Source organism: Falco naumanni, chromosome 2 (assembly GCF_017639655.2).
Source record: "Falco naumanni isolate bFalNau1 chromosome 2, bFalNau1.pat, whole genome shotgun sequence".
NCBI classification, from domain to species: domain Eukaryota; kingdom Metazoa; phylum Chordata; class Aves; order Falconiformes; family Falconidae; genus Falco; species Falco naumanni.
The window spans coordinates 76,346,324-76,370,896 of record NC_054055.1 but is presented as its reverse complement, the minus strand read 5'-3'; the positions used below and the strand labels follow the sequence as shown (position 1 = coordinate 76,370,896).

The following is a 24,573-nucleotide window of genomic DNA, read 5'->3' as shown; positions in this document are numbered from 1 at the left end:
AGGCCGGGAGCGCCGCAGAGACCCGGCCTCCCCCGGCCAGCCCGGGCGCCGCCGAGCCCGCTCTCGCACAGAGGCGGTCAGCGCGCACGGAGCGGGGCCGCGGGGAGGGGGCGGCCGGGCTCCCTCCTCACCTCCAGCGGGACGCGCCTGCGAGAGGCGGGCGGGTGGCCCCTTTATTGTGCATAAGGGTAACTCAAGGCGGTGTCTCTTCCTTCCCTCACCCCCCCGACCCCCCGACCCCCATCGATGTCTCGGCTGCCGGCCCCGCTCTCGGTAGGTCACACAGGGCGGCAGCTGCCAGGCGCTGCGTCCCTGACGCTGTAGTCCGCCCAGCGGCGCCGCCGCGCAGCCTGCTGGACCGCGTAGTCTAACACGCTGCCGGGGCGCCTGCTCCCGCCTCCTCACGTGTACCGAGCGGCAGCCGCCCTAGCCAATCCCACTCCGCTTTCCTTCTGAGTGGCGGCCTCCGTGGCCAATCACGAGCTCACGCGGGGTCGCTCTGGACGTCCGGGCCTAGGAGTCCGGCGTGGGGGCGGTGCCCGCCCTGTCTGCAGGGCGCTGAGGTGGGAGCGCGGCGGAAGTAACGGTTTGTCATGGCAACTGCCGGTTGCGGCGTGGCGGCGCTGCCTGGGGGCTGCCGGTGCGTCGTCTCGGCTCCGGGGGGCTCTTCCTGCTGGCGGCCCTGAGGCGAAGGAGGCTGGATGTCTCGGGTGGGGTCGGAGCCCCTCAGTTTGGCGTCGTCTCCGCGCAGGTTCCTCCGCGCCTGGCCCTCGGCAGGCACTGAGGAGCTGCTGCGGCGCCGCCGCGTCACGGTGCGGAGGCGGAGGCGGGCGCTGTGAGGCACTGGCTTCTCCTCCCGCGCCGAGCTGCTCTCCGGTGTAATAAACCACCGGAATAATAGCAGTGGGGTGGCGGTGGCACTAACGGAAGCGGGCGCTGGTTGGCAGCTGCCCTCGGGGAACGGGCGGGTGCTGGGGCCGGGGCGCGCCGAGTGCCGGGCGGGGCGGCCGGTACCTGCGGGGCTGCCCGGGGTGGCGTCGGGCCCCGGCTGCGGCTGCTCCGCCCGTCTGAAGGGGCGGAGTGCCTCAGGGCGGCCCCTGAGGTGTTAGTGCCGGCTGCGAGAAACAATGGCTGCATGGGTTTCTGCCTCCCTGCTCTGTGCTTTTCTTTTTCCTGCGACTTGGAAAGACCTCTTTTCTTATTTCTGTTCTCTCCAAAAGGCTCTTGTTTGTTGATGACAACATACACCAACCTGTGAGAGGAGACCAAAAACCCAAGTGGTGATTTTTAGTGAAGTGGTATGTAAGGTTCCTATATCGCCCTTTGCGCTGCCTTTCTTTGAGCTAGTCAAATTGTGTGCCTTCCAGCCTGGGTGGCAAGCAACCCATTTACTGCATTGGACCACCAACTGGTAAATCCTGCGTATCATTCATTGCCTTTTGCTGTACATCCTCAGTCCCTGGGATTTGCTATGTTATGGTCAACAATACTGATGTAACCTGTTGCAGGTAGCACCATATCTTGCCTTTTCTGTTGATCTGGTTTAGAACTTATGTGTTGGAAGGACTCGTAGGCCCTGTGTTGCTTGCAAATGTTTGCTCTATACATACTGCATGTGTTACAGTTTGATTGCTGTGTCTTTTTCCAGATCACTATGAAGGTCTTGTATTGTCAGCAGAATTCACCTGGAGAGGAAATGACATTTGTCTTCCAGGAAAGAGTGAGTTCTGATTGTAATAGCACTGTTAGTCATTTAGTGGGAAAAGAGTGTTGGCTGAATGCCACAAGATAACTGAAACACTTAACTGTTCTGTAGACTTGAAAAAGAACTGGTGTAATCCTTGCACATACAGGCAGGTAAATGAAAGTAGGGGAGGTGTATTTTACCATCATCATGCAGCACTTGGCAAGACCGGTACTAGATTTCCCTGTGCTGTTTTGGTGTCCATATTTTAAAAACAAGTTTTGCAGGCATAGCAAATGAACTCTGGCTTCATATAGATAAAATCTCCTGGTTGGCTTTCCTGGTCACAGAAAAAGTAGAAATGTAGCTTAAGAAATTTATCGTTTGGAGTACTCCTACTGTTACTTTCTTTCCTCTTACATGTTCTTTGCTCTTAGCGAGGACTGAGATCACAGTGCAACATTTTTTTCAGAGGCACTGATAAGTCTCTAGCTACCTATTTTCCTACAGTTTAAGGGAACAACAAGATGACAACTATTTTTCTGTCAAATTTAGCTGAAACTATTGTGCTAAAGAGTCTTTGTCAGTTTAATGTAAACATTAATTGGATAAGTGTGTACACATGAGTTTGTGGCATAAAGCAGGCTATCAGTGACTATACATCGATGCAGTATGGGTGTCTGAACAGTAGAAAAATGGTTACTGTGGTTCTGAGGATGCAAACCTGTATTCTTAAATCTTTTATAGGTACAAAATAAATTACTATCAATACCTATATATACCTGTGTAATATAGATACCTGAATATACCTATGCATATTACCTATGTAATATAGATACATAAATATACCTATGAGTCACTTACCAAATGAAACAATATAGCGCTAGTGAGACTCAATCTTGCTTGAGCAGCTGCAAAATCCCAGTAGCGAAGCACATCTGTTGAACCGCCTGAAGAGAAGGATGCAGAGATGGGTGATTTTGATACAACCAAGGTGCATATTCATGGAGTAGTCTTAGATCTACTTAAACTGATTGTGAAATTGTGCTTTTGTTGAAAAGGTTTGTTCACCTTTCAGTGGCACATTTTTGTTCTCTTCGTTGTAATGGTTTTGGGAGTCATGCAGCTATTAGGTGAGATGGATCAGCTTTTTTATCCAGGTGAAAACTAGTAATTTCTTGCAGGTGGGTTCACATCATTGTGATGACTCCAGGAGTGCTAGCTCCAACACAAAGGAGAGGATGGGAATGTGTAGATGTTGGCAACAAGTGAGCCAGGCAGTTGTGGTACAGTCTTAGGTAAGGTAAAGCCAATCTTGAAACTGCACTCCTGTGCATAGACTTGCCTATTTAAATCTCTTTAGACAGAAACTAAAGGTGTTAGTTACATTGCAGGTGTCAGTGTAATGACCAGCACTATGGAATCCTCATCTTAAATAGAAATAAATATTGAAAAAACTGAGGGAAAAGAAAGCCAGTTGGCTGAGGAGACCTTAATAGAACAGAAGGTGAATAATGAAAAGTCAGCAGCTTAGATGAAGAATTTCCATAGCAAACCTTCCTTATATGATGCTTGGTCAATTCCTAACAATGACATATTTAAACTGTGAAGGCAGGAACCAGTTAATAGCACAAACATTTCATTGTCTTGTATTCTTTTATAAAGAAAAGCAATTTTATTATGTGTATTGTAGCAGTACTTGGGTTCATTGAGCTATGCGTACCAAAAGGATAGTTCTAAAAGACAATATAATCTTAAACTGACATAAATTATGTAAGTTCCTTAGATTCTAACATTTTTTTTTTTTTTAAAACCAGAGATGTGGTATTTGTATAGTTCAACAGTTTAATGGCTCTTCTGTTTTGTGGAACAAAGAGCCAGAACCCACTTTGGTTTGTTTGAGGAGCAGGAGGTCAGTCTAACTGGCAAAATGCCTTGCAGTTTTAAAGGAACAGCATGTATTTAACTCAGCTGGGGTGAGAAAAAGTTCAGCTTAATATTCCTTGGACAGAGGTTACTGTTCATGTTGCTAAGCCTAGGAGAAAAGTAACAACTGTTTCTTGGGAAGAGTTTAAAAAAAAATCAAAGAAAGCTTACATACTTACGAATCTTAACTTCAGAAGTAGAAACAAAGTGCTGTTATGACTCTCTGATAGGTGTTTCACTTACAGTTCCAATAGACGTCTACACTGCAGACTACAGTATAACATGGAAATACATTTTTGCCTGCAGTACCTGAGGGAGCTCTTCAAGAGCTGTGTAACGTCAGCAGTCCAGCACTCAGTTTGGCTAATTAGATACTTTAAAGTAGCAGTACTCAACTACTTCATTTCAGATATCAATCCCAAAACCAAAAGTTGTAATAGTAAGGGGAAGCTTCATTAGCAGAACACTATGGTACGTGAGGTAGCCATCCTTTGTAGGAGTTAACACCAATTCTTATCTGTGCTGTTTCTTTGACATCTGGACTACTTGATTATTTACCTCAGTAAGTTTGTCAGTACAGTATGTCTGACATTCATGTCAAAATTCTCTTAATATTCTCTGTCACCCTTGCAATATAGTTTTAATATTGAAGATCTGTTAGACAGACATTAGGGATAATTACATTCTAAAGTTGTTTCAAATAAGGGTGTGATATTTAAGTTGCAGAAAAAAAAACAACAGAAAAATAATGTCAGTGTCTGTTGAGGTTTAGTAAGGTCTAGCAGTCGGTTTGTAATAGTAACATACATGCACTCAGAATGGTGTTGTAAATCCATTGGAGTATCAGTTCCCTTTTCATTGAAAAAAAAAAATTTTGTTCTGACTACAACACAATCTAAAACAAAGACTCTGTGGAAAAGTGCTTTCAAGAGTTTGAGGGGATCCTACTAGCACATTCATGTTGCATTATATAATGTAACGTCTGCACATTTGTCCTAGGAAGACCTTCCTCCTACGAGAGACAATGATGTGAAAGTACAAGTTAGAGCCTGTGCACTGAGCTGGATAGATACAAAGGTATTTGCTTATTGTTTTTATAAAACCTAGAGGTGTTTACAGTTTTTGTTGAAGATCTAAGCCAGGGTATTGGCACAATTCCATTTATGCCATCTGAGGATATAGCTTTACTGCTGAGAAAGAGGGCACAGGATTGATGTGGTATTCTTGCATATCTCTTTAAATAAAAAGCACCTGTAATTCAGTTCCTAACTTACGGAGAAGGATCAGTTGTCATTTGTGAATTTTCTTACAGTAAATCCCTTTTATCTTCCTTTGCATACTGACTTGAAGTCACAGTTTGGCTTGCCTGTTACTAACTCTGTTTTTTTATATGCTTCTAAATTTAAATAGGGAAAATCAGTGCAAAGGTTTTAATATTAAATAAGGAATGTGTGTACTTTTTTTCCCTGGGTAACATTTTGGTAATGGCCCAGCTTTCTTACTGTGAATATCAAACACTGTAAGATGATAATAAATATGCAAATTTTGAGCCTTAGTAAGAATGTTGTAACCATTAGTTTTGTTTAGCTTCTGTCAGAAATTAAACTGGAGAAGGAGCTTCTACCTGTTGGTCGAGAAATTTCTGGAGTTGTATTGGAAGGTAAGTTAATGTAATTGTCTTGTGAGGGTATGAAGCAAGAATCAAGGTCTAGTAATCCAGAACAAATAAATACTCTTTGTATGCTACACCTTTAATAGTAGGAACTATTTGCTTTCTTAATGAGGCTTCCCCAAGTCAGTAAAATGCTGAAATGAAAGTAAAAAAAGGAACTGGACTGTAATTGCTACATATCTGTTCAGAGTTTAAAAAAAAAATTAAAAATGCATGGCAGCTTTCTAAATAAAATATACTGAGATCTTAAGATATTACCTGCATCCTGCACATGCTATAACCATTTTTAATTTATTTGTAAAAATCATTTGTTGGAATAGTAAAGACAAAATAACACTCAGGAATCTCGGCAATGATTCACTGGCATATGCACCTTTGATGTGCAGTTTAAAGCCTGGATCTTTCAAACACACATACATGTGTGTACTTGCATGTCAGTGGTTGTGGATGGGATGCCAGAGTTTAGTGAATCAAACATTTGGGTTTGGTATGTGCACATTTAATAGGAAAAAACTTTTTTTTTCAGTAGCAGGGTATATTTTTAGGTTTGTGAGCTAGTAATAAACAGTGCTTTCAAATTTAAAGACTTATCTTCATAACTTCTCCTTTTTATATATTCTTCATGAGTTGGAAGAAAGGTGACCTTCTTTCAGCCAGATGATGAAGTGGTGGGTAAGTTAATATTTGTTTGCCTTATCGACTAGCACAATTAGTAATATCTTTATAATGAATGGCTGAAGTTATAATCATCGCTAAAGCTACAGTTTGACATATTTTCAAAGATTCAATTAGTGTCACATGAATAAACTCTTACAAATGAGAGTTCTATTCTAAAAGTGTTTTCGTAAGGAAGCTTTTTGGTATAAGAGTGGAAGTTCAGGTCCCCAGCTAATGTAATCTGTCATATTCCTTATTCATTCACCAAATCCTTATGAATATATCCCTGGGTCCAATTAGCCATTGGAGTGAGTGTTCTAAAGGCAACCATCTGAGTACATACACAATTATTTGTATTTATAACACTATCTTAATGTAATTGATAAGTATCTTTTGATTTCTGTGGATGATACAAAATCTAGGCTTACTTCCTGCCTTCTTGAGGATGATATAAAAATATGTTTTTAACTGCTAGTGATGAATCTCTTCTTCAAGCATACTGAAGACTGTTTAGTTTCTTTTAAGTCATCTCAATTCCTGTTTGAGTAAAGAACTCAAGAGTGGTCCTAAATTTAAACATGCAGGTAGATTCACCAGTTCTGCTTGATTTTCTGAGTTGCCAAAAGCAACGCACGTACTCAGGTGTTTTGCTAAATACAAGGCCACATTGAAAAAGAAACAGTTTCAAGCTGCTAGTTTTCCAGAATCTTAATTGTTACTGCACGTTAGAGTTCTTGAAAGTGAACTTGTTTCCCCCCTAACTTAACTGCAGGGAGTCTGTGCTTTGTGATTCTGCTATGACATTATTGTCAGAGAAACCCATCAGAAGGGCAAGTGGTAATCACTCTTTGTTTGTAAAACAGACTTTCAGGTCAAAAATCACATGGAAAGTGTTTGGGGGTTTTCTTTTCCTGGTAAAACTTGGGCAGACCTTTCATATCATTAGCTTAAATCTAATGGAATGTGTGGATTATTGTTATTTATTCACCACAGAAGGTGTAGTCCTTAAGTTGGGAATTAATATTCTATTTTATGGGGTACAGAAGTGGCCTTGCTTTGTTATATAAAGTAGAACAGTTACGGCCAGGCATTTCCTGGTCTTGCATATGAATTAATTTCAAACTATGAATAGTATCATTACTGTGAACAGTATTGCTCATTTCATTAAATATCCTACTGACATATGCTGCATCTGTTGAATATTTTAAAATAGTATTTGTGTTTCAATCCTTCTGTTGTAGCTGAAGGAATACAGTTTCGGGAAGTAGTTAGGGCAAAAAAAAACGCTCTGAAAATATGTCATGAAAATATGAAAAGACCTGAGAAATCAAAGTGACATTCTAAGTGGCTGTTGGAGGGTTGGATTTTTTTGTGCATTAGGACTTCATTCCATTCTTGTTAGTTCAAATACAGAATAAGTAGTTTGAGTCAGCTGAGCTTCCTCAGAGTAAATCTGACATTAAGGGAACGGAATCTCTACTTCGGTCATAAAGATACAGATGCATTTTGTTTGAGACTTACGTTGTCTGTGTTTTTTATTCTTGAATACTGATGTTTGCAAATGCAGGTACAGAAAAGTCAGAATTACATGTATGGAAGTGGGAAGATGAAGAAAACAGCATTAAATATTTTTAGCCCTAAAAGAAAGAAACCGCACTTATTTAAATACTGAAATCTCATAGCATTCCCTTTCAAACAGCTGTTCAATCTTATGCGTCCAATGTGGATGCTATAAAGACCGAAGATAGGAGTGAAATATTTCTATTATGCTAAATCTTTCCTAACAAGCACGCTTCCCAGTTACTATTGCTGTAAGTTTGTCCACAGTTAATTAATGAGTGGATTTAAAAAGAAAATGAACTATTGCCAAATGATTTGGTTACTTGTGTGCTTAATAACATCAAACTGTCACAAAATATACTGTATCTCAAGTTACAGTCAGTTTTACTTGTTGCTGTCAGAATCTTTTAGCAATCAATTATGCCATGTTCCTCATTAAAGTAAGTGCAGGGAAAAATATTCTGAGAGTTCACTTCGCCACAAATACTTTGAGACATGAACCTAAATATAAACGTACCTGCTTAGATTTAGGTGGTTAGCTAGTTTGCATGTCAGTTCTTCCACATGTCCTGTTACTGAATACATAAACAGTCCAGTGCTTTCCTGGATTTGATTATGTGGAGTATATCTGGCAAGTACGATGAAAAATCTGATTTTGTACTTATGTCAAATACTTGATGTGTGTAGCATGTATAAAATGAAAGTCTATACTTCACGCTGCGGCTTAGGTATACTAAGAGGCATGGTTCTTTAAGATGCCATGTCTTTCCCTTAGTATAAGGGCCATGGTTTTGTGAATGGTTTAGAGACCCTGAAATCAGTGGGAGTTGGCAGCAATGTACAATGACTCCTTGGAGCCTGTCTGGAGTGTTAAGAGATAAAGTGACTTGTTTCTGAACTTTTGTGTCTGTCAGGAAAAGGAATGTCTTCATGTATTACTCATTCTGTGTTTTCATTTTTATATAGTAAGGTGTTAGAATGCAGACTGGTTTAGGTGCCAAGGCTATTTTAGTTTACTATAAGGAAATTTTTCTTAACATTTGAAATAGAATAGTGTATTAATCATAAAAATCTGAATGGTGTTTTAGGACAGAAGAGGTGTTTCTTAGGGATATTCTTTCATACATGCTTGTATTTTGTATGCTAAGTTAAAGGGTTAGGGCAGGAGTCCTCAAACTTTTTAAACAGGGGGCCAGCGTGCGGATTAAGTGGCAGGCAGTCATCTGCAGCTGCTTAGTTTCCCCCCCCCCCAACCCCTGGCGGGGCGGGGCGCGGAGTGGGGAGGTTCTGTAAATACCGGGGGCCGGATTGAGGACCCTGAGGGGCTGTATCTGGCCCGCGGGCCGTAGTTTGAGGACCCCTGGGTTAGGGGATGACTTAAGTTATGGAAGTAAGAGAGAACTAGTAGTGAGTAAGATAGTAAGAAAGTGTGTTCTGTTCTGAGATTCTTGCCCTTCTTATGTTATTTCATAATTGCACAATAGCTGCTGTAAATAGCTGCTTTAGAATTTTTACTGTTGAGAGGTCTGCAGATGTATAAAAGCACTGTAGGATAACCATTTTTTTGTAGAAACTATGGAAGACTGGAAATAACGGCTAAATTTCCTGAGGATTTTAAGCCAAAGCCTTTGCTTTGGTCTAAATGGAGTATAAGATTTGGATGGGAGAAGAAAGAAAATGCTGTTTTACTGAGGATAGAGGGTACATATAGTCAGAAGATTGATCAAATACCAGAACCTGCTGTTCATGAATCTCATTCTTTGGCCAGTGGAGGAAATAAGCACTGTTATGACCAGGATGGATTTCCTCTTTTTATTTCTGCTTGTTCTGTTCACTTTCTCTGTTTCCCATGGGTGGGGCTTTTTTCCCTTCAATTCTTCTCTATTCCAACTTTTTAAAAACTTACACCCACACATTCTTCCTTGTTCTTCCTCTGCTTCTTTCTGTCCCTTTATTGCTGCCTTTACTAACAACACATGTACAGGCATCAGGATAGAAGAGTAGGAGTTATCTGCAGCACAGCTTGGTCTGTGTCCGTCTGCAATATGGTAGCTCAATTTTATTCTTTGTTAATCATGGCCCAGAGTAGAAACAGGAGCACTCATCAGAGGGAGAGCAGTGTGAAATGAGTTCAGACATGACCTGACAAAAATTAAGCATGCCAGTAGCAAAAAACACTCAGTAGTGTCCCCATTCTTTCTTTCCCCCAACCCCAAAATGCTGTTTGGAGCACCTTTGGAACTATCTTGTGCACTGTGCCCATGGAGATTACAGGCTGTTACTTTGCCAAGTTTTCTTAATTTGTCATAAACCTGAGAAGAGGGCAACTGAACCATAGACCAAGTGGAAATAGCAATTTCATTAGGAGCTTTTTTTGTAGCATATGCTTCTTTGAAATTAAAGTCTATGCTCAATTGTTTTTTTCAGGAATTTTGCCCCTGGATTCTGAAGAGTCAGGTCTTTGTGAAGTTATTCTAGTTCATGAGCATTATTTGGGTATGTAGTTCATATATTTTACTAATATTTGTATTTACTATATCTTCAGACTTCAGCTTTTCTAATAGGCAGCTAATTAACTTGGACCTCTGGGCAAACTTGTTCTTTATAGCTTGTTCTGAAAAAAAAAATATATATATACACATATATATTCAGACATTCTGTTTACTTAACCTGTTCATAGAAGCTTTGAATACTGTGTACTCTTCAAGGGCTTTTTCTTTGCTGTTACTGTTTAATGGGTTATGTTTTGCCTGCACCACACAACCACCATCACCACCCCCTTCCGTTGTTGTTGTGTCATTGTCTTTCTACTTTTTCCTCATTTCATCTCTCACAAAACTAAATGAGGAAAAAAGCAACTTTTTCCTCATTTTGACTCAATCCAGGAGCATCAGTTGTGACCAGACTAACAGATGGGATAAAATTAGCAGACTAGAAGCTGTAGAAAAGAACTTTCAGGGTATAAGAATCAGGGAAAACCTGGCATTGAAATATTCTTTTCAATTGGGAGTTTCCAGTTTGCCCTTTCTGGGCATAGAGTGCTTTAATATGTAGAATACTACATTTTGGAATCTCTGTGCCTCTCCCAGTAGTTCATTGTGTTACTTGGAGTAAACTACTCTTTTGCTCAAATGAGTTTGTATTGTGTTTCTGTGACTGTCCATGAATTCAGCCTGTGTAGTTATGAGGTGACTCCTTCAAATCTGTTTATACCAAAACTGAATATCTAATTCTATTGCATAAAATATGATAAAATATCCTCTTCGTGTATTTTTAATATATATGAGAAGTAAACGAGTATTATTTATATTGACTTGTTTGAAGGTGAAATCTTCCTGACTAGCTATGACAGTTTTTGCAAACTAAGTCATGGACTCATGGAGAAAGAAAAAATAAGGCTTATTCTTTCTAACACTTAAAAGTACAAATCAAGCAAAATGAAATCTAGAGGTCTCTGCTGCCTTATCACTAGTTACAGTAACTATAGGCAGTAAATATCTCTGACTTTATATTACCTGCAGTAGCTTACTTCGTACTAAGTAGTATGAAGTGGCACACAAAGTGATGACCCCTAGAATTCATTTGCAGCACACTGATAAACGATTGCATTGCTTATGTTGTTTTATAGCTTCCCTGATTCAAGCTAAACTGCCAATTCTTATGCTTAAAGGGACAGACCAAACTTTTCCAGTCTTTCCTTTCTAGTGTGCCTCAAGAGGATTGCGCTTACTTACTGTGGTTCTGTGCTAGACTTTCAGCTGGGCTGTGATGATTTTCTAGCTTAATATCAAGGTCTATGCTAAATGATGTAAATGGCTTACATTAAAAATGGTGTTTGAGCTTCTGATTTCTAGTTAACAGAATACTTCATTAACATTACCTCCCTTTTAAGCCCATGAATCGAATGGGAAAACAAGTGTCTTCTATGTAGAGACAACAGAAAACAGATGACAAATAATGTTATCTTGATCTTTATCTCTCTTAAAATGTTGTATAACCTTCTGAAGCTGTTCATACCAATGGATTATGAAGTAGAAGATTCTAATTTATAGAGAAAGAGAATAAGCAACTCATGGGTTGGAACCCACGTTGTGTGCTCTTGTCAGAATTATCTTGGTGAAAAGGAGAAGAGCTCTTCAGATCTTTTCTGTCAGGAGGTTATGGTAGGGAGTGTGTGTCTCTTTTTTTTTTTTTATACTTTTATACAGTTTAAATACTGTACTTGTATTTGAACTTGCTCACAAGAATGGTGCAGAAGTGAACTGATTATTCTTGCAATGATTGCTTTTTCCATTTTGACTCTATGTAGCTGACCTAACACTGCCATGAGCCACAACATTGAAGTATTGCCTGTGTGAACTAGATTATAATTACACCTGTAGACTATTTGATTTGTATAATTTTATTTCGTTTTAGAAATTGGTGAAGTCTAAAAAACAGTGAAATGTCAGCGGCTTGCTGCTATTTTTTTCCCCATCTGTTTTGTTTGTTTATTTGTTTTTTCCCCTAAACTTAGTTCGTAAACCAGAAAAAGTTTGTTGGGTTGAAGCAGCCGGGACTGTTCGTGATGGTGTCCGAGCATACACAGCTTTACACTACCTTTCCCAAGTCTCTCCTGGAAAAACTGTCCTTGTAATGGATGGAGCAAGTGTAGGTAACAACTGTGCAGTAATAATTTCAGAACAGAAAGATTACCTCTGCCATAAATAACTGTCTTATCACCAGAACAATTGGATTTCTTACAACATGCTACACTTAAGTCTTGTATTTTATTCCTGGCAGCACACTTATGCTTATATGGATTAATAGGAAGGGCCCTCCCATGTAAGATACTGAGCCAAGAATACAGTCCTTTACATGTTGTGCGGGTAGTGAAGAGAGGTAATTCTTTTCTGGTGTTTTACATTGACATAGTTCTACCTTAAGCCCTCAGGTATAACTGAAGGAAAGTGCCTTGATTTTCTTATTCCTTTCCCACCACTGCTTTTTAACTTCTCTTAGATATAAATAATTTCATTTGCATTACTGCAATCTTTATTGCTAATGAAGATGTGGAGCTTGCCCTAGCCAAGATTCGTTAATGTAAATGTTGCTGGGGCTTTTTCCTTGGTAGCACTTCTTCCTTCAACAAGCAAGCCCCCAAGCTCCAAGTTACAATTGCAGTTATGGTACTTGCATTATTGAAAGTAGAATCTGAGCTCTTTTGTTGAAAAGGAGAACTAGTTAATTACTAAAAGATTGTTCAGAGCTTCCCAGTTAATGAAAAGACTTTTTTTGGCTTTACTTAGAGCAGAAGCAGATCTGTGAATATCCAAATCCTTGGTTCAGATGTGTTTTGTTGAAGGACTAAGTTTATTTCTGGATACTCTCCTGAGTTCTCCTGAATGTCCCTTGCAATATAATCTTTCTTAATTGGCATCATGTTGTTGCTGTAAATAAATTCATCTACCTTTTTTCCTCTGCAGCCTTTTGGTACAATAGCTATTCAATTAGCACAACATAGAGGAGCTAAAGTAATCTCTACTGCATACAGTCTTGAAGATAAGCAATACCTGGAGAGGCTTAGACCTCCTGTGGGTAAGTTACATTCTTCAGTGCTAAAGTTTACACTAAAGAGTGTCTCAAAATATTTTTTTTTTCTTTTTAGTCTAGAGATGTATTTCAGTAGCTGAAAACTGAAATACAAATCTATAAATAGTCTAAATAGTTTTAAAACTTGCTCTGTACTCCATAGGTATTTAATTTCTGGTTTAGGTGTATTTAATGGCATTTTTATTCTTCATTTAAATTGTTACAATTTAATTGACTGTCTCTTGGTACTTTCCAATAGTGCTTGAGTGCTGGCTTTTGGCCCAACTACTCAAGATGTCTCTTCATTTTATAAAACTGTTGCTTGTGAACAAGAAAGCATTACTAAATCACCAATATGTCACAGTATGTGATCTAGGTACCTGAGAAAGAGTTCAGGTGTAATCACACACTTGAGATAACAGTATTCATCAGACTCAAATTAGTTCTAATAGTATTTTGTCAAGCTGCGTGGCAGCCCAGTTTCAAGTACTGTCATAACTAGCTGGATGTCCAAATGCTCTTCATTTTCCTATTTCCTAAATGAGCTTTGCATTAGACTTAATACTTGCATTTATCTATGACTTCTTCCATCTCTTTGATACTTAAGTCTTTGGGGATTTTTCCCTGGAAGTAACAATGCTGTTTGAACTGTGGCAAAGTACTCTATGTTGAAGCTACTAGCATCTTTCCCAATCAAACATTTTCTTATTTCAGTGTTGCAAAGTGGAGGAAAGTAGAATATTTCTTTATTATTATTTTAAAATAAAGGATGGCATTGCAAAGTCCTGTTTTATTGCAGTCTGTGAACTTTGCTGTACGGTGAACAAAAGGTTAAAACCAGTGTCTGATATTTCCTCCTCAAAATGCAAAGACTGTCACAGTATAATCATCAAGTTTATTTTTCAGTGTATTATTTTTTTATTGTCATTCAAAGAAGTATATGTAAGAGTAGCTGGGTCTCTTGTAAGACTGCCTTTGTGGGAGAAATAATTGTGTAGTCGTTATCACATCTACATATATTACAGTCATATCAGCCAAAATATATATGCATTAAGATGAGATCTGATTAAAAAGATAATGTCAAAGTTAACTGTCTGACTCTGACTCCTTTCTCCTTTGTTATTTTGCATAGTAATATTGTTAGCAATCTTGGCTTTCCAAATTGAGAACTAGAGCAGTTTTCAAATCTCTCTTGATCTTGGTGACTCACTAAAACCAGGCATTGCTGATATGCAGGTGCACATAGTATTGTCCTTGTGTTCTCCCGGCTGACTCAAGAATAGTAAACTAGCAGAGGGATGAAATAAGCCAGAGAGCTGCTCTTTAGACACAGAGAGAACAGAGTTCTTGTGAATTTTGATTCCTTTCTGGCTCCCAAGAACAGAACTGGCAGTGGAAGCACAGAGACAACACAGTGTGCATGTGCATTCTGGGGCTGCACGTTCACACACATCTGCAGTGCTGGGGAGTGATTCACTTCCAGCCTACCAAGTGAGTATTTAGCTCTTCAGTAGTGGCTTTGCAGTGCTGATAATGCAGCAGGAAGTGGAGTGTCGTGCAGAGAGGTTATTACACAAGAGCAGGGAGAAAGGCGTTTCTTCTGCTGCCTGAACTTAATGATCTTCAACAGGGAACTGCAAAGTGTTGTGTTGGGAACATAATCATTTCTTCTAAGACGCGGCAGGCCTATTTCTCTAGATTTTTATATTGTCTCCACAAAAAAAGCTGGTTTTCTGTTTTCTTATTTCAAAAGTCTTTGTTTAGCGTATAAATAGACATTACAGACATAAGAACATAAAGCATTTTTGTGAATGCGGCTGATGCGTAGAGATTTGTTATGCCAGCTGTTACAGGGTGAAAGGAGTAAATACAAAAGACCTAAAACTTCACTTTGTAATGTTTTATGGGTGTATTTTGCAAAGGATATGAAAACTTAACTATTAGCTAAGAAAGGACTTTGCAATTAATGTTATTCCTGTCAGCCCATACGCCAAGGAACCCAAAGTCATATTTATATTTACTTTTTGGTGCTGTTTTGAAGTTATATGAATGTTAATATAAAATAAATGCACTAAGTAAACCAAGTGTAGGTAGCTATATCTAAGCTGGTTTCTAATGTCTATGGGTGGAGGTTTTTTCAATTTTGTACTTGTTTAGTGGGTTTTGTTTAGTTTTTTTATCAGTTGTCACTGAGCAGCAATTTGTGTTATCAGTGTATGGCATAACTAGCTGCTTCATAAAATAGCTGAAATAGCCATCTCTTGCACTGAAAAGGCCATTGCTTATATGGGGGGAAAAAATTTAATTGCAGCCTCAAATAAAGAGCTATCACCTGGGTACAGTACTAAAAAGAGAAAACAGGGTTAAAACAAAAAGGCACTGGTTTTGCATTTTCGGGTTTTTCATTGTTGTTGGGAAGTTGTGGGATTTTTTTGGTTGTTTTGTGTTTTGTTGTGTTTTAGTTTTTAATAAATATGATTCCAGTGCCTGAAGTAGAAGTTCTTGTTAATGTTTAAGGATTCATATTCAGACCAACAGCATGGGGTCTTTGCATATCTTCAGTAATCTCTGGAGTAAATATAATAATAATATGAAGGAGGGGTTTATAACAAATTTTGAAATTTTAATGCCCACATTTCAAACTAGAGACAGACTATTATATAAACAATGGGATGAGTTTCTGTTAGAGAACAGAAGAAAAAAATAGATATATTTCTCCCGTTCTCTAGATTACCTCCTTATTTTTTTTGTTTGAGGTTTTCTGGGGTTTGGGGTTTTGGATTTTTAGGTTTTTTGGTTTCTTGTGGGTTTTTTATTCTTCAAAACCAATGCAGAGCTTTCAGTGGATACATTGCTGGTAAGAACTCATCAGTGATCTCATGGCTTTTGAGCATATTCAATAAACCAAATAGCAGATCTTTTGTATGACAGTTTTTAAATTTTTGTAGCTGAATTTACTGCGTAAGAGTAAACTCTGGTAGCTGTGGAAATACTGGTATTTCTACTTCTCACCAAGAGTGAAAGGAGAGAGAAACCAAAGCCTTTGTGCCAATCAGAATAATGTTACTTTAGAAGTTGTGCAAGTCACAGAAGAAGAAACTGAACTAATTTACAAATGTTTTGTGAGAAATTTTGAATAAATGACAAAGGGTTATATAAAATTATAATTTGATGCTCTGCCTTTTCCACAGTGGAGAGAAATTGTTACAGCAATTTGCTAGGAAAGAAAGTGAAGAGGATTTTTAAGAGTACTGTAATAACTATTGTATTAAGTAGCAAAACTGGAAATGTTTGCTAAACAGAAGATAGTCAAACTGATTATACTGTTGCCTTTCTTTTTGATAGTCAGGCTTTGAGTCTATTAAATCAGGATTATTCTCAAAAAGTAAAACTATTTGCAGAAATTTTATACCATGTCAAATTGCCCTGTTAAGAAAAACCTTTTAACTTTTTGACTGAAGAAACTAATAAGAAAAGGATATTATGGGATTTTATTTGCATATAGGGAATATGACTATCATTATTAATTTAATGTGACATCTCTATTAAATTGCAACCGTGTGTGTTCTCTTTAGCCAGATAATTTGACTTCAGTGAAAAAATTAAATGGTTGACCTAGGAATCTGAATGCATCTTGTGATTTGATTGGAAGGAAAAAAAAAAAAAAAACCAACCCCAAAGCATTAACTGAGTATTTCTTCTTAATGACCATTTTCTTGCAATTTTTCTTCTCTCCTTCTTTCCCTGCGATTGAACTCAAGAAGGTATACGGCAGCCTTTAGTGGGTAAGTACACATTGCAAATTTGAGTTTAATCTGTTATGCTTTGGAAATATGACTTCAGATTTATTTGACATTATTTCAGTTACCGTTTTGCTGAGAAGTCTTTGGCCTCTTTAGTTTCTAAATGTTTATTCTACCTCGTAATTATGAAACAAAGCTAAAACCCTTAGCTGCTACTTCTCTGCCCTAGTTATTCCTGATTCTGTGATTTATCTTTATAACCATCTATAAATATATCATCACAGATACAAGAAGAAAATGTATTAGTGACTTCAGAACTATTTCAAGAACAGATGTAAATACTTCTGTCTAACTATTTAATGATGCAGAGAGCCATTTAGAGGTTAAAAACATCATGTAGAAAGTAATACAAGTTTATCTGGGCTGTGGATTAGTAACAAGGTTACTAAGCATTCTTTTAAAGAAAAAAATGGATTTGACTTGCTGGAATCATAAGAAAATTCAAGTCAGTGCTTCATAATTCACTGAATTTGTGTTTTTACATGTTAACTTCTGACTTGCGCTGGGAGACAGAGCTCCATGTCAGGGAGAATAGGTTTTTGTTTCCCTCGATGTGGAACTAAGAGAAAGGCTCTGCAAGGGACTGGAAGGAAGTGGTTATTTCTATGTCAAGTAAGGGAAGAAAGCTATGCTTGGAAAACTCTCCCAATACATGACTGCTACGGTTATTTGATTGGTAATTGCAAAGTAGGGAGATGTGAAATAAGGTGTCTTCTTATGTTTTGGCCACTCTTTTTTTGCTTCAGTAACATGGCTAGTCACTCCAGAACTTGCTAGTTTTGAAGGTGCTTTCGGAAAAGTAGAATAGTAAAGAATGAACTTTACAGAAGGATTTCTAATTCTTACAGTGGCATAGTTTATCCTTTTTGGCCTACACAGACTTGTCAGTTTTAGTTCTGCATCAGTATAAAGTTCATACATATTTTTTGGTGTTGATCTTGCACTGCATTGGAAAATTAAAAAAAACCCTGACTATTGGCTAGGTTTTTTGACTTAGCTGCAAACTTGCTTATGTAATACTTCCAGAAACGAGAAACTCTCTGTTCAGTTCTGCATCTAAGCTCTACATTTTTATTGTGGTTAACCAAATGTACTGCTCTTTCTAGCTCGGGTGATAGATGTGTCAAATGGGAAGATAGATGTGGCAGAAAGCTGCTTGGAAGAAACTGGGGGCCTGGGAGTGGATATTGTTTTAGATGCTGGAGGTATGTAATTGAAGAAAATCTGGTCTTCAGAGCACCATTGGGGGGGGGAGTTTATTATTATTTCTAGGTAATATAGGTGAAGGATCATCACCTCAAAAGATAGCATTTAGTTGCCTGTTCGCATGCAATTTTATGTATCATCTCTTCAATAGATCTCCTCAAGCAAGATCTTTTTAAGATCTCCTCATGTCACCCTCTAGTGGAAGCATCTAATACTGTTAGTCATCTGCTAAATTTATCTGAAATTTTCCTGTTTAAAACTGAAAAGAAACAATGTGTTTGAAGAGTAGAGCTGTGACATCAATGTTACATCAATTACGGTACCTTATTTTAATATAAAAATTATGCCGTAATAGCCAGTACCATCAACCTGTATTCTCAAACAATCATAATAGTAGTAAACTCTGAAATTACTATTTTTAGCTGAAGTAACTGAGGAACTTCTTAAAGTTCTGCTGAATTAAAAGAAATATATATTGAATTTCCTAAATCTTCTACTTGAAGATTTACTTGAAGATCTACTTTCCTAAATCTTCTCATGTGACCAACAGCAAAATTTAGTTGTAGTGCTGTTCCAAACAGCCACCTTTCGTTGTGTGTATTCATATGCATACATTGCAACTTGTTTGTATCTGAAGACATAGGACTGTGAAGAATCCCAAGATAATGTGGGTTTCAGTACAGGAAGAGATGGATTTTTCATTCTGAATAGAGTTTTCTTCTGAGCTCAAATTAAATTTCTTCTCCCATGTTTCTTCCCCCAGTGAAATTATATAGTGCTGAAGATGAATCAACTTCAAAATCACAGTTTCTGCCTCATAAGCATGATATCATTACCCTTCTTGGTGTTGGGGGACACTGGATAACAACAGAAAAAAATCTTCAGGTAAAGATCTTGTGTGAGTAAGGTTAGTTTGCACCACCATATATTTATGGATGTGTCTGTGAGCTTCTGCTGTGGCCAAATGGTTCCTCACTGTTAAACAGTATCAGTTTTAAATAAAAAAATTCACATCCAGAAAATGGGAAGTATACAGCATTAATACTAAATGTTTTTATTTTCCTTTTGGACAATTTTGGGGCTCTCTTCTCTGAGATGATAGTAAGTTATGTTAATAGCCTGGCTGTACTGACAAATTTTAAAGGACCTATTTTGTCTAGCTTGGGGTATTAACCTGTTTGACAAGACAGAAAAATACTTAAAGCTGTAAATATTACAAGTTCGCTAAGTTTTAATGGACAGGAGATGGTTTTTTGTTTGTTTTAACCATCTATATAAAATAACCATTAAACCTTTATTTTTGGGTAGGAAAGTGTAAATAACGTTTTTCTTCTATTTGTTTAAGCTGGATCCTCCAGATAGCCGTTCCTTGTTTCTTAAAGGAGCCACAGTCTCCTTTCTGAATGATGAGATATGGAACTTGTCCAATATACAGCAAGGGAAGTATCTCTATATCCTTTCAATGGACATTTTGAATACTGACAGCTAATGTATGGAAATGCAACTGAGAAACCAACTAATAAAATTGTTCTTTTCTACTCAGTTATGTAACCACGGGCTCAAAGGTCAGCACGGTTAAGCATACAGCATAACTAAAATTTAACAATGCACTCATGTTTTACTTAAGCTAGTCTCCACATGCCTTCTAAATACATGTCTACATACTTCGTTAAAAGCAGTGCTGAAACAGAAAAAACACGTTCTGGAGAAAATGCAGTGTTTTGGTTCAAGACTGAACCAATTAATTGAAGATTTAATTCTTCTAAGTTTTTATATTATGCATTTGATGTCTGGGGAATTATTTTTTGTTCTTTTGGGCAGTAGATGGATCATCTGTAAATCTTAATGCTATCGGTTTAACCATAAAAGTTACAATATTTTGGCTTCATAACCTCTTCATCATTTGCAATGTTGCATACATAAAATTTATTAGGCAAATATGTGGGTGTGGGAAGAGGAATGCCTCCTTCATTATTTGCATTACCTACGTTTGGTCTTAGCAGCTAGACTCTGAGCTTTGTACTAATGTGACAGTTTTCCGTGGACCACTTCAGGTAATGGAAGGTTTGTCTGTTTATGGCTTTAAGGACTCTCCCTGTTCTCTACTGCACTGCAGATCGAGATCTGCTGAATCACTTTTGCAGTTTAACAGAACAGCAGAGGCAGGTGAGGATTAAGTCATTATACTTGTGAAACGACTAACTGTGCTGCCAGGAAGTCCTCCCCTCCTCCACTGAACTGCAAAGTAGATTAGGCAAGGTCAGGAATACTAAGGAAATATTTATGGGATGCCGGTTATCATGAATCATTGTATAGTTTGGTATTTTGGTTGAATGCTTACTGAGTAGTTGTCCACATAAAAAGTAAGCTGACTAAACAAGTAAGATTCTTCTGTTGTCTCCTGGGGTATCTCTAATAACAACAGCATGTTTTAGCACAACAGGCTTTAAAGTTGAAAGGAAAAATCTGGTTTGATTTGGCTTTTTTTTTTTTTTAATCTGTATATCTTGTGAAATTCTTGAGCATATGGCATTAATATCATCTGAAGAAATCACAAGGGTGACCACTTTCAAAATTAATTGAGCTTCAAATATTAACCAGATTGCTCTTAAAATGAAGGAATATTATTTTTTAGGTTTCATTTAAAGAGACTAAATACAGCCTCATCTGTTGCATTGACATGAATGCTAGTCATTAACGCAAAGATCCCTTATAGATGCACAGTAGTGCTCCAAGAATTTACAGACTCAGCTGTATTCCCAACTTTGTTTTGATTTTTACTTGAGATGTCTGTCTGAATGGTAGGGATAGTTAACTGGTACCGAAGTCTGTCATCATCATTCTGTACAAAAAATACAATTACCATTCTCACTAATTAATGTTGTACTAGTGTGGGCTGCACTTGTTGATCTTAACCCTTTTGCCTTATTTTTCCAAACTCCATTTTTCATATTTCATTTCTACTTACTGATGCAGGAAAGGACATTTTTGATATATATAAAAGTGCATAAATCTGATCTAAAGATTGAAATTAAGGTTAATTTTCATTTTGCATATTGTATCAGTACAGGGCTATTGCCAGCAAACGTGATTATAGAAGGATTTATCTGTAAATACATTGTTACCTTGACAATCCTTTTAGATACCCATCTTAGAAGATATCATGGAGAAATTATCAAGTAGCATTTTCAGGTGAGAGATGTGATTATTATTGGTTTTTAATTATTATTGTTTATTTACATTTCTAAAGTTGAATTAAAAAAATTCTTGCGAGCACTGTGCTACAAATTTCTATTGGGATGCTTAGGAAAAGATGCCTCACAGTTTCTGTGGAACTGTTTATGGTCTATTTCTGGTTTTAATATAGCAGGCTAAGCACAAGGAAATTTGCTAACCCCACGATTATGCTGTATGTCAAAATTTAATAGAGGCAGCACATTCTTTTCTTGGTGGAGGAAGAGCATATATCTGGCTGCTCAGCAGTGTATCTGAGAAACGGTGTTGGCTGTAAAAGATGGTATTGTCTAATATTCCGCTAAGAGTGACGGCTTCACTAGATACAAAGATTCCCGTAATAATGTGGGAATGGAAGATCCTTTCTCTAATGCAGGATAGCTGTACTGCTGTTGAGCAAAAACCTCACCATCTGGGTGGTTTTTTCCTCCCATAAGAAGGGGATCTTTTAATTAACTTCTGTTTCCTGTTTGCTGTAGGGCTCTTCCCTTGTTCTGTGAACGAAGCAAAGCTGTAGAAGTTTTATTCTGTTTAAAGAGTAAAGTTTACATACTGAAAGTAAAGTCTATAGCAGTAGTCCTGCAATATTTCTGTTTATCTGAGCAAGCTCACCAGATGCTTCTGACATACTATTCCATTTTAGGCCTCAACTGGATGAACCGATCCCATTGTATGAAGCCAAGGTTTCTATGGAAATAGTTCAGAAGAATCAAGCAAGAAAAAGACAAGTCATCCAGTTCTGACACAAAATTTTCTGATTTCTAAGCCTGTGGAAGACAAAGAAACGTAATGTATTTGAAAAGTAAATTAGTGTACATTTTCAAATAGTTCTGTAACCAGAATTTAAAGATCTTTGTACCTCAACACAAATGGTTTCTGAAGCTCCGGTGACTTCAGGGTTGGGGTTTTTTTGATCCACTTGAGCAGAATGTTCCCATCAGCAACTTCTAAAGAAGCAGTCTTGACTTAGAAATTTTGTCTGCCCTGCCTCAATTACAAATGTCAGTAACATCTACAGGCAAACTCAGTTGCTGTTGTTTTTCAACTGTAAGAAATTAAAGGAAAAAAAATAATTTTCTGGTGTTTTTTATTAGTCCTCCCTTCTCCAGCCCCCCTACCAATAGTCACCTTTACCTTTTTGTTTTTGACTGCATTGAGACTGAGTGCTCTCTGCCATACTCTTAAAGTATTTAATCCACATTTTAAATTGTTATTTAATTGAAAGACAGGCGAAACCATCAGAATTGGCAAGGATGCTAGAGGGGAAGGATAAGGTACTGACTGTAGGAGTTCTGCCCCCAAGCTGATTTTCTTCATTTTAGCAACCAGGCAGTAAACCTAGTAAATCTAGAGTCCATAAGCCAATACGATCATGTCATTGAGATGTTTGAGGCACTTTATGTATCTTGTTACTGTAATGTTATCTTTGAAATCTTTCCAGTAAGACCTTCCTACACTCTGCACTTCCACTTCCCCTTTTCCAGCCTCAGTCCTATGCCTAGCACGGCTCAAATCTGTTTATCCAACATTCTCTATTACTGACATCTGCTAATCAGCAGTAGGGAAGGAACTGCTGTTTTTCTTTCTTCAAAGCATGTGGCTTCAAACTTGCTCTTACTTGAGAGCAAAAATATTTCTATTCAGCTGTGCTATTCATTTTCACTGTGTGGATGGCTCAAACAGATACTAACACTTTAAACCAGTGTAAGAAGTTGGAATATTTGAGTGCAAATAGATTATTTAGAAGCATGATTAATCTATCTTCTGTTATTCAGAGAACTTGTAGTAGGTTCTTGATAAATGATACAAGGGAAGCATATAAAAGCATGAGTAAATCTTATTTTACTACTGTGATGTAATGCAGCCTTGAAGATAAGCAGTGCTCTTATGTGTGTACACACACATACGAAGCACGTGAATCTTCTTAGTTAGCTGAAGCCTTCTACCCAACCACTTATTTTTTACTGATTATGTTCATTTTAGCTGAAATGTTTGCAAAATGAAGTCGATCAGAGCAAATAGGTTAAAAAATAAGGTTTAATAAAACAGAAACACTGACAAAACTGCAAAAGTAAGATTTTTATCGTACAGTTTTTATTTTATGAGATCTTTTGTCAGTAGCTGTGTTGCTCCTAACTACATGTATAAATGCCTTTTGAACCCTGTGGTACCATAGACCACTTCAGCAATAGCTAGCCTTAGTTTAAGTCTTTCAGCTGGATCAAGTTATGAAGCAAGTGTCTCTGCACGGTTGGGTGTTAAGTGGCCTATGGGTGCATTTAGCTGCCTGAGATGTCTCAGCATTTTGTAATGTTCTTCAATGATGCTAGCTTTAGGTTTGTATGTGCTTGAACAGGAAGGATTCACGAGGCTGCCTAAGCGATTACTTCCTCTTTCCTACATCCCCTGATGAAAGAAAGCAGAAACTAGTTTTGAATGTGAGCAAGGCTTCCCGGCTGTGGGGGTAAAGGCTGCCAGCTACTTGCCTGTTCCTTCATAGCTTGGACAAGGCACATGTGCATCACTGTTACCTGTACACTGCTGTGAGAGCCCAGTGGAAGGCTGCCTGTGGTCTGTCATAGTGCTAATAATGTCGAGAGGCATGCTAGGAGCTGCACCAGCTGAGGCTTTTGACCAGGTTTTGCTGAGGATGCTTCTGCTCTGGTGAGCTCAAGCCCTGCACAACCAGAATGTGCAGGTAATGTGGGTTGCTATTAATGGCAGCCACACGTCTTCAAAAACAGCACTGTGTCTAAATTAGTGCTATAATCTATCATTGCTTTATTTAATGGCCTTCGGAGCTGTTTTGGCAAGGATAATCTGTCTAGTAGCTGAAAACTACTGCCTGTTCTTTGGTGGTGAGAGGATGGGCTTTCTGCAGTTGTCTGAAGTAAAATCCTGCAGCATGGGCCCTAGCCAGTGCCATGAATCGCAGTTAGAACTAGTCTTCTACCCCCAACACACACGGAGTGTGTTTAGTCTCACGTTTCACACAACTGGAACCGCGTTCTACTATCTCCACAGGTGATTTTTGTCCTGGTGCAGCCATGCGGCGATCTCAATACCCGTCTTGAGAAATTCAGGCTGGTTTCAGAATGGACTCCGAAATCTGTTTGTGGGTTTTCGCGGTAACGCTTTTTCTTTTTTTTTTTTTTTTTTTTCCCCCCTCACTTACTAGCCAACGCGGGGTGGAGAGCGGTGTCAGGCGAGCTGCAGAAGGAGTCCGACCCGCCTCACGGAAACGTCGCTTCAGACACCCC

The 24,573-nt window shown here is 38.4% G+C and overlaps 2 protein-coding genes across 10 annotated transcripts in view; one reads left to right on the top strand and one right to left on the bottom strand.

Moving 5' to 3' along the window:
- ITSN1 (intersectin 1) overlaps window positions 1-238 on the bottom strand; it is a 136,377-nt gene extending 136,139 nt beyond the window's left edge. The window contains exon 1 of the mRNA XM_040584983.1: window positions 132-238. The gene's annotated coding sequence lies outside the window, so the exon portion shown is untranslated. The remainder of the gene's footprint in view (window positions 1-131) is intronic.
- CRYZL1 (crystallin zeta like 1) lies at window positions 159-24,570 on the top strand. 9 transcript variants are annotated; one of them, XM_040584999.1, is made up of 16 exons: window positions 512-586; window positions 1,221-1,298; window positions 1,649-1,720; window positions 4,610-4,687; window positions 5,198-5,270; window positions 5,910-5,954; window positions 9,927-9,995; window positions 12,016-12,149; window positions 12,965-13,076; window positions 16,832-16,855; window positions 17,980-18,078; window positions 18,843-18,964; window positions 19,425-19,530; window positions 21,226-21,271; window positions 21,957-22,099; window positions 24,492-24,570. In XM_040584999.1, exons 3-15 carry the CDS (start codon window positions 1,655-1,657, stop codon window positions 22,054-22,056), a joined length of 1,074 nt encoding a protein of 357 aa, XP_040440933.1. In that variant the 5' UTR covers window positions 512-586; window positions 1,221-1,298; window positions 1,649-1,654; the 3' UTR covers window positions 22,057-22,099; window positions 24,492-24,570. The 9 variants fall into 9 exon arrangements, with proteins under 9 accessions (XP_040440928.1, XP_040440933.1, XP_040440934.1 ...); XM_040584994.1 differs by lacking the exons at window positions 512-586; window positions 24,492-24,570 and adding an exon at window positions 159-273 and having other exon boundaries at window positions 21,957-23,334; XM_040585000.1 differs by lacking the exon at window positions 24,492-24,570 and having other exon boundaries at window positions 16,835-16,855; window positions 21,957-23,334.
- The last annotated feature ends 3 nt before the right edge of the window (window positions 24,571-24,573 follow it).

Coding starts and splice junctions, on each gene's coding strand:
- CRYZL1 (XM_040584999.1), top strand. CDS start 1,655: ATGAAGGTCTTGTATTGTCAGCAGAATTCACCTGGAGAGGAAATGACA. Junction 4,688..5,197: donor TGAGCTGGATAGATACAAAG/GTATTTGCTTAT, acceptor AGTTTTGTTTAG/CTTCTGTCAGAAATTAAACT. Junction 5,955..9,926: donor GCCAGATGATGAAGTGGTGG/GTAAGTTAATAT, acceptor TGTTTTTTTCAG/GAATTTTGCCCCTGGATTCT.